Source organism: Myodes glareolus, chromosome 22, assembly GCF_982192425.1.
Source record: "Myodes glareolus chromosome 22, mMyoGla1.1, whole genome shotgun sequence".
NCBI classification, from domain to species: Eukaryota; Metazoa; Chordata; class Mammalia; order Rodentia; family Cricetidae; genus Myodes; species Myodes glareolus.
The window spans coordinates 12,231,772-12,246,642 of record NC_142047.1 but is presented as its reverse complement, the minus strand read 5'-3'; the positions used below and the strand labels follow the sequence as shown (position 1 = coordinate 12,246,642).

The window sequence follows — 14,871 nt, the reverse complement described above, 5'->3', positions numbered from 1 at the left end:
GGCGATTGCCTGTGATTGGTCGAGAAGCCTTACAAGGCTTGGGGCTCGCCCTGCGAGGCTGCCCATTGGCTGAGACGCGCGGCTCCGGTCTGTGTCAGTCTCGGGGTGAGAGGGCGGGGCAGCTGCGCAGGCTGCGGCCCGGGCAGCGGGCGGGGCGACGACTGGAGGGTGGCCGGGCGGCAGGCGCTCGCTGCGAGGTGCGGGAGGCGGTCCCGGCGCACGCCCGTGCGGCACCGTGAGCGCTGCAGTCTCCCGGCCCTGCCCAGTGCGGCAGCGGCCACGGGCCAGCGGAGGTTGACGACACGGCGGACCGGCGCAGCGGCTTGTCCACCTGCCAGAGGGGGAGGGGCCGGCTGGCGCCGCAGGTCAGAGGTCGCCGGGCGCCGTTCGGCGTCATTCATAAGGCCTGACGCTGGGCAGCCGTGACCCAGCCAGCCCGGGATTCGCCTTGTTTGCTCTCGCCACAACCGGAGCTGCAAGAGGATGCTGGACACAGAAGTGAGGGCAGGCTGGGAGGGGGGATCTCAATGTCCACCGTTTACTGTGGCCCAGCCCTAGAGCTCCGAAAACTTGTAAAAACTACACTGACCAAGTACATGACTTCTCGTTCTCAGCACGTTGGTACTGTCATACTCCCATTTTATGGACGAGGAATGATCAGACTGGTTCCTTGCTCTTAACTAAACTCCATTTGCCTGGACATTGCCAGTGTAACTTGTCCTCTGGGGGCAAGCAAGGAGCCTTTTTTTTCCTCCTGGATGCTGGTCTTTAAATTTTATTTTTATGCAATGCAGGGATTGAACACAATGCCTATCAGCTGCTAAGCAAGCATTTTACTTTGCCCAGGGTGCTCTTTTAAGTCTGCGCTGCCAGAACATGGTCAGTGTCCCCCTATGCCACACTAGGTTGGTGTTCAGAACCCCCACCCTAATACTGGATTCTGGTACACTTTCATCTTCCTGCTGCCTGGGGCAACACAAACCATCTGCAGACATGCTAAATGTGCTCTGGGAAACAAAATTATCCCCATCCCTACCAGAGAACCTCTGCAGTAGAGGGTAGCCAGGGTGGAAGGTGCTGAGGGGACAGAGTTAACTCTCCCTGGGCAGTTCATATCCAACTTCTAAGCCAGCAACTGTATGCACTCTTGTTGCTAGGTCAGCTGCAGTCTACCAGTGGGAAAAGTACCCTGCCATAGAGTAGAGCTTCTCTGGATTATAGGAGCTGGCAGAACTGCCAAATGCTCCATTTCTGATTTGGGGAGTTACACCATAGCTAAGTGAAATTATCTAAAGTGTGGCGCTGTGTGTCCTTGGTTCACAATGTTACTCTATGCCTGTGGGTCAAGGTCAAAGAAAGATCACTGGTCATCAGTTGAACAACTTGGGCAAAGAAAAACATTTGAGCCTCAGCTTGTGGTGCAAACTGTACAACCAGATGAGACTAATAGGGGAGCAAGCAAGAGGAGAGGGGCCAACCACTTTCAGAACAAGAGGTTACCCATAACATGGTGAAGGAGACACAGGAGGCCAAAGAAGAAACAACATATATGTAAAAACAAATTTACGGAGGTTAGAGATGACTTAAGAGCACTGTGTGCTCTTCCAGAGGACCTGGGTTCAATTTCCAGCTCCCAGGTGGGGATTCACAACCCTCTGTAACTCTAGTTCCAGGGACTCCAAAGTTCTTTTGACCTCTGCAGCCACCAGGCACTCAAGTGGTACACAGACAACATACAGGCAAACACAGAAATAAAATGTTTTAAGCGGGGGGTGGTATGCCTTTAATCCCAGCACTTGAGACAGAGGCATCCATTCAATGAATCTCTGAATTTGAGGCCGGCCTGGTTTACAGAATGAGTTCAGGACAGCAAGGGCTATGCAGAGAAACCTTGTAAAGCAAAAAAAAAAAAAAAAGTTAAAAAAAAAAAAAAACCAAAAATCTTTCCCCAGGTGTGGTGCTGCACACTCTTAATCCCAGCACTCCAGAGACAAAGGCAGGTGAATCTCTGTGAGTTCGAGTCCAGCCTGGTCTTCAGGCATGTCAGGGAGCAGGGAACATAAACAAATAAATAAATAAATAAAAAGCAGAAACAAACAATCTAGATGAAGTGCTTTTATTTTTAAACCAACCAAAACTTTTAATATAAAAGCATTTTAACATACATACTGCAATCACAATACATCTGTGTAGCAGCAAGGGGCCCAAGGCTTAGCATAGGGGCAGATGGAGTAGGAGTTTCTCAGGTCAGTCTGCCAGTTGCCTCCCAGAGTACTGGGTAGCTCATGAGAACATGTCATCAAAGTAAACCCTGATGACTCCATGACACAGGACCTCCAACAAACATACCTATTCTACCCAGGGCAATCCTCTCAGAAAGGTTCATCTCAGGTTCAGTCACGAGATGAGAAGGTAGCTGTGACCAAGTACCCACCATTCCTCCTTGGCCTGGGGAGCTCACCTTTGGGAGTTCTCTAGTAGTGGTTAGACTAAATGACTAAGACACCCTGGAAGGACAGTGGTGATACTGAGTCTGCCTGAGACCCCAAGAACTGGAGTGGGCAGCAGTGACAGCCTCTGGCCAAAGGCTAGCCAGGCATCGCCCAAACAAGCCTCAAGACATGTGGTAGAGAGCTTCAAATAGGAACAGATAGTGTAGAAGGAAAAACAACACAAAGAACGAGCATATAAGTAAGTACCTGCTTCTTAGAGGCTGGTGGGTCAGAAGTGAGATGATTCTTCTGGACCTGAGGTGAGAGATTGTGATCCATATTTTCCTTGGGGCTGACGAGTCTGGAGGCAGTTGATGACCCCCAAATCCTTGAGATGACCAAGCACGAGGGCCTTAGATCCCCTTCAGGTGTGCAAGGAGACTGGCCATGGTCCTACTGGGACCAGCCTGGCCCCATCAGATGCAGTCCATGGAGTTTTCCGGGAGAAGGCCTGGGATGCAGGTAGGGAGGCCCAGGCTTTTGAGAGGAGTGCAACTGAAGGGAAGGCCGAAATCCAGACTGGGATCCTGGTTCTCTATGACCTCCAACCTGTCTGGGTTGTTGTCCCAGTTGATATGGAATCGGGTCACCCGGGGATTAGAAGCCAAGATGTTTCGCTGAAGCTGGAGCAAGAAGAAGAATGTCAGTCCCTATCACCTAAGTGTTTGTTTGTTATCCCTAAAAGACCAGGATTCCCTCAGACCCCCACTTTGAGCCCCAAGGATGCTTGTACACTGTGGAGTAGGAACAGGGTCTTCCTTGTCCTAGTTTTGCTTGGCTTTGTTCATTTGTTTTTGGATTGTTTTCTTTTTTCTTTCTCTCTCTCTCTCTTTTTTTTGGTTTTTCGAGACAGGGTTTCTCTGTAGCTTTTGGAGCCTGTCCTGGAACTAGCTCTTGTAGACCAGGCTGGCCTCAAACTCATAGAGATCTGCCTGCCTCTGCCTCCCAAGTGCTGGGATTAAAGGCATGCACCACCACCACCCGGCTGTTTTGGGGTTGTTTTGAGAGAGAGTCTCAACTATGTAGACTGGGCTAGTCTGGAACTCACCAATGATCTGCCTGCCTCCAAGTGCTGGGGTTAAAAGTATGCACTACCATGCCTAGCATGATTTTTTAAAAAGTTTTATGTGTATGGGTGTTTGGCTACATGTATTTCTGTGTCCCATGTGTGTGCCTGGTGCCTTTGGAGGCCAGAAGAGGGCAGAGATGCCCTAGAACTGGAATAAGAGTCACCATGTGGATGCTGGGAATTGAATATGGGCTCTGGAGAACAGCAAGGTTCTTAACTGCTGAGCCCTCTCTCTGGCTCACTTGATTTTTTTTTTTTAAATAACTTTACTGTATAATGTTTTGCTTACACATATGTCTATTGGTTCCATTTGTGCCTAATGCCCATGTGGGTCAGAAGAGGGCATAGATACCCTGGAACTAGAATTAAAGGTGGCTGTGAGCTACTATGTGGATGCTAGGAATCAAAACCAATCAAATCAAATCTTAAGAGTAGCCAATGCTCTTAACCACTGAGTTATCTCTCTAGTGGCCTCCAGCACTCCCTCCTATGCCCCCCTGGAAATAGGGTCTTACTATGTAGCCTATGTTGTTCTGGAACCCATGCAGATGAGGCTGGCCTCTAATTTATGAGGGCCAGGGTGGTGGGATCACAGTGTACTCCACTTCCCCAGCTCTAGCTTTGATTCTGTTAGGCATGCCTCAAGAAAAGACTTGCTCTATCCTAGCTCTAGCTCAGACAGCTGTAAAGAAACTGGCCTGTCTGAAGCAGGAAGGGCAGGGACAGGCCTTACCTGAGAGAAGTCTGGCTTTGGGGGTGGGTTCTCCCGAAGCTCTGGGTCTGGGTACTCATTGTTGACATAGTAGCCCACACGAATGAACTCTTGTCCATGGTAGGTGCAGGTGATAAGAACCACAGTCACACCCACAGCATCCGTCTCGGGAATGAGGGATGGGTTTGGGGCATCAGCCTGGGGAGACATATCCTAGGCTTTAGTACTGCCAATCAGGACACAAAGACTAACCAAAGAACTGGGACGAGACAAACTGATCATACAGGTGACTATAAAGAAGAGATCATGAATTTGATTTGGCAGCATCATTGTTCAGCATGCATAGTCCTTAGTCCCAGTAATAATAACAACAATAATTAATTCAAAACTGCCGAATTTGACTAAGAGACAGGGTGTTCAGGCAGAGTGGTGTACAGGAGACTGACTGGTCATGTGGATACAGAGCAACCCCGGGCATGCTTGGGAAAGTGCGGTGTTTAGAGGAGGTAAGGTCTGAAAAGACCGGTGGCATGTGGAGGTCTGGCTGCGGGAGCCAGGCAGGAATCATCCTGGAGAGGATGACTAAACCCAGTGACAGAGAACAGAATCACAGATCAGTGTGAGGGAGCAGTTATGTTGTACAGAACCAATGCAAATGAAAACATGTACACCTAAGCAAGCTTAAGCACCTGCCAATGAGCCTAGTAACACCGGACTAGACATAACACCATTTGGAAGTCACAGCCCATCTTCATATTCACTGATTCTGAGTTTACAAATCCGCCAACCCGAAACATCTAGAAACTGCAAAACCAACAACTGACACATAAAGAGCAAAGAAAACCTAGTGCTCAGGTTCCAACATGTGACCAAACTAGGGACCACCTGGCTTTCTTGCTTCCACTTTCAATAGAGGACAAAGACCCTTTGACTGTCTACCTTCTGCCGAAACTCAGGAGTTTCCTATGGTGAGCTTGGTTTCTGTCTGTCAGAGTGTGAACAGTTCTGCTACACAGTCCAGCTACCATAGGATTTTCTCTCTTGGCCTAGAAACATAGAGCTTAGCAACCAAAAATGGAACCCTCTGGAACCTTTCTTTGCTACATTACCAAAATCCCAGGGCAGAGCACAAATGCTAAGTTTTACATTCATCACCACTTTTACTACACCCCCTTGTATTTTGTCTGTTTGTTTAGGCAAAGTCTCACTATGTAGCCTTGGCTGGCCCCGTGCCTGCCTCTACCTCCTGAGTGCTCAGTTAAAGATGCATCACACCTTGCCTGCTTTTTTTTTTTAACAGCATTTAGCTATGTAGCCTAGGCTAGCCTTGAACCTGAAGCAGTCTTTCTACTTCAGCCTTCCATGTACTGAGATTAAAAACAAATACCACTAAACTCAGCTATACCTTTAGTAGAAGAAATTGAGTACTTACTTGATTCATTATATATGCAAATGTTTAACTCACTGATGCCAAATGATTTATTGAGATATCTTAAAATGTAATCAATAAGTAAAGATTTACATCATACAGTAAAATATTAAAATAAGATCTCCCAATGCAGTGAAACACTGCTTGTGTAAAAGCAGCTTATGGAGAATCTTGTGTTGGGTGAGCCTTGTTTAGACATGGCCTAGTGCTACTGGCTGAGTTCATGAGTCAACATTTATTAGCAAGGTATTCGAGACAGGGTCTTGCTGTATAGCCTAGGCTGGTTCCAAACTGGATGCTGGGCTTATAGGTATGTGCTTAACTCTGGCTGATAAGCAAGTAACAACAAAACCCCGTAATCCTTGAGGGGAATAGTTCAATATTCATGACTGTGTTCATGGGTTTGGTACAACACAACTCCTGTGAACAGATGACAAGTTAGTTGCCCAGAAGTCACTAAGAGCTGTGACTCAGAGGTGGGGTCTTTGAAGCAGTCAACCAGGATATATGGCTCAGGCAGGCCTTGAAGTTGTGGTCCTCCTGCCTCACTATCCCGAGTAGTTGGAACCATTTCCAGTTCAATTTAGGATTTGAACTTAAACCTGACTGCTAAAGCCAGTGTGCTTTCAGGTAAAAGAGAAAGGTTCTAGGCTTGGGTGTGGCTCAGTAGGGGAGCGTATGTCTAGTATATGTCAAGTCCTGGCTCCATCTCCAACCTGTAACATTTCTAGAAATCAAGGGCTAAGGTGCAACTTCCTTACCTGAAAGACGAACATATGTCTTCCAGCAGGGACAGGACCCACCAGCACTGAGTCTAGGATCTGATCAAATTCCTCACTTTCTGCTGAGCCCACATAAATGATCTTCCACTCCAGGTCTGCAAGCACATGGGGGGTAGGGAAGTTGAGGACTGAAAATAGCTGGAGAGCAAGGCAAGGGTCTTCTTGTTAGTTTTAGGCACATCTCACTATATGTGAAGGTCCAGGGAATTGATGTGTTTGCTGGGTGTAGGCTCAGGCGCCATAGTCCTGAATTAGAGCAAGTGTGAAGCTCTGCTTTAGTGGAGACATTTTCCCTGTGGGGCCTAACTGGGCCAGGTGACCTTGACTCTGGCCCTCCAGGGAAACAGGCCTCTCAGTAGTGGAGAGGAACCACATAAAATAGGCTGACTCAGGAGTCCTGTGACTATGGCTTGTGGAAGGAGCAGGGAGTTGAGCTACTCAAGGACCCTGGTCTCTGGATAGGAAGCAGCATCTTCTTTCACAGAAGGACTGGTGCCACCAAGTAGAGCAGATCCCTCGACAACTAGGGCAGAGTGGCAGATTCCAATCCAGCAGGAGAGCCAGGTGGCAGAGGGGAAAGGCAAAGCTGCTGGGAGAACCAACTTGTCCCAGAGTTGTCCACATCTGGCACCAACTCATGCCTACTTGTGCACATTTGCGGGACAGTGGCTTTGCCAGCAAATGGTGTGTGACAGGGCATACCTCCAAAACTGTTCTGTACTCCATCATTAAGGGGGCTCAGTCCTGGAGTAAACCCCCCCAAAAATGAAAGAAAAAATACCTGGAGACCCTTCCCATTAATCTCAGGCGAACCCCGGTGCCCACAGCCTCTTGCAGGAGGGCCAAGGTCATGCTAGTACAGAGAAGCTTGGCCTCAGACCCAGAACCTATTTTAGGCTCTTTGAAATTACACAACCCCTAGCTCCAGCAGCTGGGAAAAGTTGCACAAGCTGAGATTTTCACAGGGAGCATGCTCTTGGAAGCTGCTTGGCCCTTGGTCCAGTGTGGCACAGGCATCCAGCACTGGAAACACACTGACACCAGATCATACTATGGAAGTTATCACCTGAGCCACAAAACCTTCTTTGATACATAAACTCCCTTGTCCCTTTATACTTTGTCACCTAGGTCCTTCTGGGTGACACCAAGCCTGTGGTTCACCAGTGTTCAAACTCCGGCTCAGCATTTCTGGGAAATTTTATTTTACTATAACCTTTTTTTTCCTTTTTCTTTCTTTTTTTCTTTTTCTTTTGTTTGAATGCTCGTGAATTTTCCAGTTTTAGTATATGTGCTGAAGTGAGCATGCCCTTTCATTTTTTTAAGCTTTATTTTCCTGTGTGCCTTTCCAAAGGCTGTGTGTAGGTGTTTTGCATGCATGTCTATTTACCCTTTGATGCCTCGTGCCCATAAAAGCCACAAGATCATGTTGATTCTGTTGGAGCTGGAGGTACAGATGGTTGTTAACCGCCATGTGGGGACTGGGAACTGAACTGGATTCTCTGAAAGAGCAATCAGTTTTCTGACTGCAGAACATCTTCCTAGTTGTTCCTAGCTATTCACTTCTTTGCAGCACTGGGGATGAAACTCAGGGCCTGCACGTGCCAAAAACATGCTGTGTGGCTAAGCCAGGCTCCCAGCCCCATGAATTTAGTAAAAAGTGACACACAAGAATCAATGTTTCTGGAAGGATAGAAAAGTATGCTACCCTTGCTCTTACTTGCTAAGATGGCTCTGTTAAATTCTACTTTCTTCAGGCCCCTTTCCCCAAACCTATGGAGTCATATATTCATACAGTTAGTTAATGTGCTAGAAGGAGGGCTGGGCAAAAGGAGTTTGACACAGGACAGTCCTTTGTGCCCCCAAGGCACCTGACCTTGCTTAGTCTAGGTCAACACTTTTTGGCGAAACCTACTAAAAGAAAAGATGTAGTATATACAGAAAGCAAGTAGAACTGAAGCCATGGGCCAGACACAGATTCAAGAATTCACAAAAGTCCACTTAAAATACTGACCAAAAGTCAAGAGTTTATCAAACCATCTACAAAAACAGATGCCTGAAAAAAGGGCCCATAAATTGCAATCATTATAAATTTGACAAACTTTTATTTTATATTTTCTTTCTTCAAGAGGTAACATCACACCGGTATAAGCCTTTAATCTCAGCATGTGAGACACAGCTTTAAAAGGGGAGGGAGGCTGGAGAGATGGCTCAGTGGTTAAGAGCACTGACTGCTCTTCCAGAGGACTTGGGTTCAATTCTCAGCACCCACATGGCCGCTCACAACTGTCTCTAATGCCAAGATCGGACACCCTCACATAGACATACATGGAGACAAAATACTAATGCAAATGAAATAAAAGTAAATAAATTATTTTTAAAAAAAGGTAGGGTTGGGGCCTAAGAGATGGTTCTGAAGGTTAAGGCACTTGCCACAAAACCTAAAGATTCAGCTCAATCCCCAGAAAAGACATGGGGAAAGGAGAGAACTAACCCCAGCAAGCTGACCTCTAACCTCTACATGCCTTAGCACACACATAAACATAACAAATGTAGAAATAAAGGAACAAATGGCAGGGTCTCCCTATGTAGTGCAGACTGGTCCAGAGCTCACAATATTCCTGCAAGCTTTCCAAGTATTGGGATTACAAATGTGAGCCCATGTGTATTTCTCATTGAATCTGAATCTTGCTGTGTCAGCTGGGCTGGTGGCCAGTCAGTGAGCCCTAGGTCTATACTCACTCTCCCTCCCTAATTTTTACCTGAGTGCTGAACAGTCAAACTCAGGTATACACACAACAGAGAAACTAAGATTTCATTTCAAAATATACTCAGCTTTTAGCACCTGTAGGCTCTGTTACCAAAAGCTCAAAACAATGACCACAGACAGGAAATACTAGAAAACAATCCAGGGCTGGAGGCATGGCCAGAGGTGGAGTGCTCATCCCAGCATTTATGATGCTTGGGTTCCACCCCCAGCATCAAACACAAAACAAGTTTGTACTGAACATGAACATATGTAACTTTTCTTTTTCTGTCATTTATTCTCACACTACATATCCTTGGCAGGCCTAGAACTCAGAGATCCACCTGCCTCTGCTTCTCGAGTGCTGGAATGAAAGGCATTTCATTTATTCTCTAAAAAAAAACATAGTATAACTGTTATTTCTACAACACTGACACTAAGAATAATGGCTCAGTAATCGCAGTGCTTTCTGTGTAAGCTTATGAAAAGGGCATGGGGTTCCCTATTTAATTCCAACCTCAGAAGGAGGACATAGGAGATCCCTATAATGAGTAGCTAGTAAGGTTAGTCACACCATCAAACTCTGGGACTGAAGGACACTGTCTCGATGAATAAGAGAGAAGAGTAACTAAAGAATATTGCTGACATCAACCTAGGAACTCCAGTGTTCACAATCTGTCTCCCCTAAAAAATGGAAAAAGAAATAAGTCCCTTGTAGACGAGTAGCAGTCTGGGGGTGGTTGTTGTGGCACACACCTGAGACCCAACCAAGCATTTTGGAGATGCAGGTAGGAGAATCCAGAACTCAAGACTAGACTCTTGTTACATATTAAGTTCAAGATCAACCTAAGCTTAATAGACCCTGTCCAAAAATAAAAAACAAAACAAAAAAACCAAGAAAGCATACTAATAAACGTCTATGGGAGACTCTGTGTATGTGCAGGTTCTAAGCAAATACTACATCATTTTGTAGAAGAATCTTGAGCATCTGTGGGTACTGGGACCTGAAGGACCTCTGAAGCCAACGGTGAAGACGATTTCTTCAAAAGGTGTGAACCACCAGTCACTCATACGTATAAACTCATACTGACCAAAACACAGGATTGAATTTCTTTTTCTTTTTTGAGACAAGATCCAACTGTATAAAACAAGCCGGCCTTGAATTCACAAAGATCCTCTTGCTTCTCCCTCTCGGGTACTGGGATTAAAAGTATCCACTATTTTTGTTTTTTAATATGTAAGTGATGCATTTACATGCATGTGAATGTGGGTGTGCCCAAGCCATGAGGTCTATGAAGATAAAAGGACAATCGTAAGTGTGGTGCATGTCAGTATAGACAGATAGCTTTTGGAGATTCTATTGTCTCCACAATATTTACCCACTGAGTTATTTCTGTAGCCCAATTCTGTTTTGATGCCTTAAGTTTATAATGACCCTGTTAAGATACACCTTTTACTATTTGGGAAAACAAAACCAAAGCTGAAAACATAACAAAATACATGTTGAAATGATCATAGATTAGCTGAGCTTGTTTCACACAGCCCTGGGGACAGAATCCAGTTTCATACATACTAGACAAATGCTTCATGAATGATCTACTGCTCAGACCATTCCTCCCCCTCACCTCCTTTGTTTTACTTTATTTCTTAAAACAGGGTCTCAATGTGTAGCCTTGGCAATCCACCTGCCTCTGATTCCTGAGTGCTGAGATTAAAGGTGTTCACCATGCTCTAGCCTTCTTTGCTTTTTCTTTCTTTCTTGAGACAGTTTCAGGTAGCCCAGACTGATGTGGAACTTGCTATGAAGCTAAGGTTGACCTTAAACTTCCAATCCTCCTCCCCACCTCACCCCTAAGTGCTGGGATTATAGGTATGTGCTATATCCTTCCTGCTTCTTTGAGAGCAGGTTTCCCTATATTAGGGGTATAGCTATGCACACTATTCTTTTTTTTTAAAACTATATATTTATATTTATTGTCTGGCCTTTTGCTCATCATACAGATCAACTTTGGTGCACAAAGTCTGGCTTCTTTCAGATGCTGAACAGAGGCAACCACAGGACTTGGGGCTTTTTGGAAATGAAGGTTGGCTAACCAGGGCTGAGGGAATTTGTCAGGATTCAGCAGATAGTGGCAAAATGTAAGGAAACAACTGTACAATTCATGGAAAGGAGGCCAGGAAGATGAAGCCATCTTGCAGGTCAGAGTGTAAGGAATAGAACCAATCAGCATAACTTGAAGGAAGAGCACCCTCTTCTATCCTTTCAAAGCGTCCTGGTTGATAAGAAATTCTATGGTCATTCCTAATATGTTCTACTTCTAAACTAGACTGTTGGGTTGGCGACGCATCTCAATGGCAAAGTCACTGTTTAGCATGTGTGTAGTCCAGGGTTTCATTTCTAGACAAAAGCAAGAGATGCCACAAAAAGAACTCTTACCCCCCCCTCAAAAAAAAAGGAAACAAAAAAACCTTATAAGTAGGGACTCAGCATTTAAGAATACTTGCTACTCTTACAGAGGACTCAAGTTTGATTCCCAGACCCACATGGTAGCTCACAACTGTCTCTATTTCCAGTTCAGGAAATCTTGCACCCTCTTCTGGCCTCTGCAGGCACTAGGTGTGCATATAGTATACAAACATACATGCACGCAAAATACACATAAACAAAAAAGACCTACAAGTAAATGTTTTCTTCCATTTTTAGGACTGAAGGAAAGATAAGTTATCTGGGATCTGGCTAGATGTCTCAGCAGATAAAATATTTCCTAAGAAAGCCTAAGAACCTGAATTCAGGGTGCCAGGGACAACAGCCCTTAGAGCTGGGCAGTGGTGGCACACACCTTTAATACCAGGTATTAATACCTTTAATACCTGAGAGGTAATACTACCTCTCAGGAGGTAGAGGCAAGGGGATCTCTGTGAGTTCGAAGCCAGTCTGGTCTACAAGAACTAGTTCTAGGGTAGGCTCCAAAGCTATAGAGAAACTCTGTCTCATAAAACCAAAAAACAAACCAGAAAAAGAGAGAGAGACAGAGAAAGAGAGACAGACACAGAGAGAAAGAAATAGCTCAAGGTTGAAATTCAATATTGCTCTTAAAGACCCTGACTTGATTCCCAACACCTGTATCAGGAGGCTCAAACTAGCATTAGAGGATCAGATGACTCTGCCTTCCAGGGACTCCTGTGTACATACCACCCCCAACACACACACATTTACCCCAAACCAGAAAAAGGTCAAGTGTGGTGGTACATGCCTTTAATTCCAGCACTGGGGAGGCAGAGACAAGCAGACTGAAGATCTTTGGGTTCAAGGCAGCTTGGTCTTAAACAAGCTCAAAGACAGCCAGAACTACTTAGTGAGATCCTGTTTCAAAAAACAAAAAAGAAAAGAAAACACCACTACCAAGGAGGAGGAGATAGTGGATCCCTGGCTCACTAGGTAGCCAGAAGGTTTTGTAGACACTGTCTCTAAAAGAGGTAGAACAGAGCTGGGCGCCAGCCCATGGGGTAAGAGCACCAGCTGCTCTCTTAGAAGCCAGGTACAATTCCCAACACCTGCATGATGACTCCCAAAATCTCTAACTCCAGCTCCAGAACACCCAGTTCCTTCCTCTGAATTCTCTGGGCTCTAGGTACTCAAGTGGTGCCATAAATACATGTAGACAAAACACACACACACAAACACACACAAATTAAAATCTTTTTTTTTTTTTTTAAAAAAGAGCAATGAAGAGCAGTTGAGAAAGATCATTTGATGTGTCTCTGGTCCACACCCACAGGCAAATTAAATTCAAAAAATAAATTTAAAAAATTGATCTTAACTCAGAACCAAACTTCAATGGTGACATTTCTCCTCACTGTCTGGCTGACGTAGATAAACCACCCTGTTCCTATTAAAACATGACTAGCAGGCTGACTTTAGGCTTGGTGTTCTAATTTTATGAATAAGAAGCAAAGTAATACCAGGTAATAACCATGCAACCATTTTTAAATGCAAGGAACACACTCAGGCTGATTGAAACCTGCTCTCTTGGCATCTGGGAACTGTGACCCCCTAACGTGTCTCCTCGTGGCTTTCAAATAAACCTTACTCCACACTGTTACTCTACCTTTTCTTTATTTACTTACACCCTGCCTCGTCTGGACAAGGATTTAACCCAGCTTATTCTATGGTTAGTCATAAGCAGAGTCCCATAACCTTAAGGAGAAACTAGAGAGAGACTGGGTTACTGGCCCACCTGACAGCAGCTTCAAGCAAACAGGAGTGGCTGGGTTCGTCTGAACACCACCCAGGAGCTGTCCTGAGGCATGGTGGCCACAACCTAGCCTCTCCGAGTTTCTCCTCAGCTGCATCTCTTTAACCCTCAGCAGAAACACTGGAGTGCTTTCTCCTGGAAGCAGGATGAGCCTTGCTGTGGAGCTGAGCCTCCAAAGGGACCTCATGGCTTATTTGTTCACACTCATCTGAAAGGTAGTTTGCTCTATGGGGCCCTTGTCTTCTCATCTGGGAGATGACAGGTCTTCCACGTCTACCTTTATGTCCCGCAGATGAATTAAGTCATTCTGTAAAGATTCACAAAAGCCAGTGACCGCTCCCCAGCTGACTGAAGTTGGACCCCCATCCCTGTTTGGCCAGTCCACCCACTCCCCAGACCAGATCAGCCCATCAAAAGGGAGGAGGGATTTCTTGAGTCAGTTGGAAGCTGGTAGAAAACTCAGAAGCTGGCAGAGGGCTGCCTGGCTGTGGCACCCCTCACCTGAATGTTCACCCAATCCCATCACAGAAGCTGGGAGACCTGCACAGACTAGAGCCAGAAGCTTCCTTCCCTGGGATTTGGGACTAACCTAAGGGGACGCCCCGGTCTCGGCAACAGCCATGCCAGGTTGTCTGGGGAGGGTATTGTTGAGAGACAAATGGGGTGGAGGTTTGGCCATGGGCAGACAAGGTGACAAGAGGAGAGTCTGTGTGGTCTGTAGGAAAAGGGAGAGGGGGTACTGGAGGTTGGGTTTCCATCGAAGAGGATAGATGGGAGGTTTCTTGGGAAGAAACCAGCATGAAACTGGAGCCTAGACATAGGGAGGAAGGCGAGGCTGCGGTCTCCACAGGTTAAACGGAGGCTGACACCACTACAGAGAAAAAGTGCCAAGGACGAGCAGTGCAGGACAGGGGTGACGCGGTTCCCACGAGACAATGTAGGGTACTATGCAGTGTCACGTCCACCGAGACGTCGGAGTTGGGGCCATGGAGGCGTATCACCAAAGGAAGACTCAGCTGGCCAAGGGGAGACGTTTCTAGGGAGACTGGGAGTGGCAAGAACGAGGGCAGCAGGGCTTGGGGTCGCCTGCATAGGCTCAGCCTCACCGTCAGACAGGGCCTCACTGCACTCGAAGCTGATCTCGAACCGGAAGGGGCTGTGGAAAGGGCTCGGGTTCTCCAGCACAGCCACATTCAGCACCGACACCTTGGCCATCACCTCGCCAGGGGACCGCAGCTGCAGTGGAGCCTTCTTCGGTGTCCTGTTGAGGCAATGGCGACTGGGGCAGAGATCAGCGAGGCAGCGTCGTGGCCGTGACTCCAACTTTTCCCTCTAAAGAGCGTCTGGGGTCCGCGCGCGGCCTTCAAATAGCCGACTCCACCCTCCAG

The 14,871-nt window shown here is 46.4% G+C and overlaps 1 protein-coding gene across 1 annotated transcript; it reads right to left on the bottom strand.

Moving 5' to 3' along the window:
* Positions 1-2,100: 2,100 nt before the first annotated feature.
* Asf1b (anti-silencing function 1B histone chaperone) lies at positions 2,101-14,871 on the bottom strand. Its single transcript, XM_087900235.1, has 4 exons — positions 14,590-14,871; positions 6,464-6,579; positions 4,295-4,471; positions 2,101-3,115 (listed from the first exon to the last, which is right to left on the bottom strand). The coding sequence occupies exons 1-4, from the start codon at positions 14,696-14,698 to the stop codon at positions 2,909-2,911; spliced, it is 609 nt and encodes a 202-aa protein (XP_087756361.1). The 5' UTR covers positions 14,699-14,871; the 3' UTR covers positions 2,101-2,908.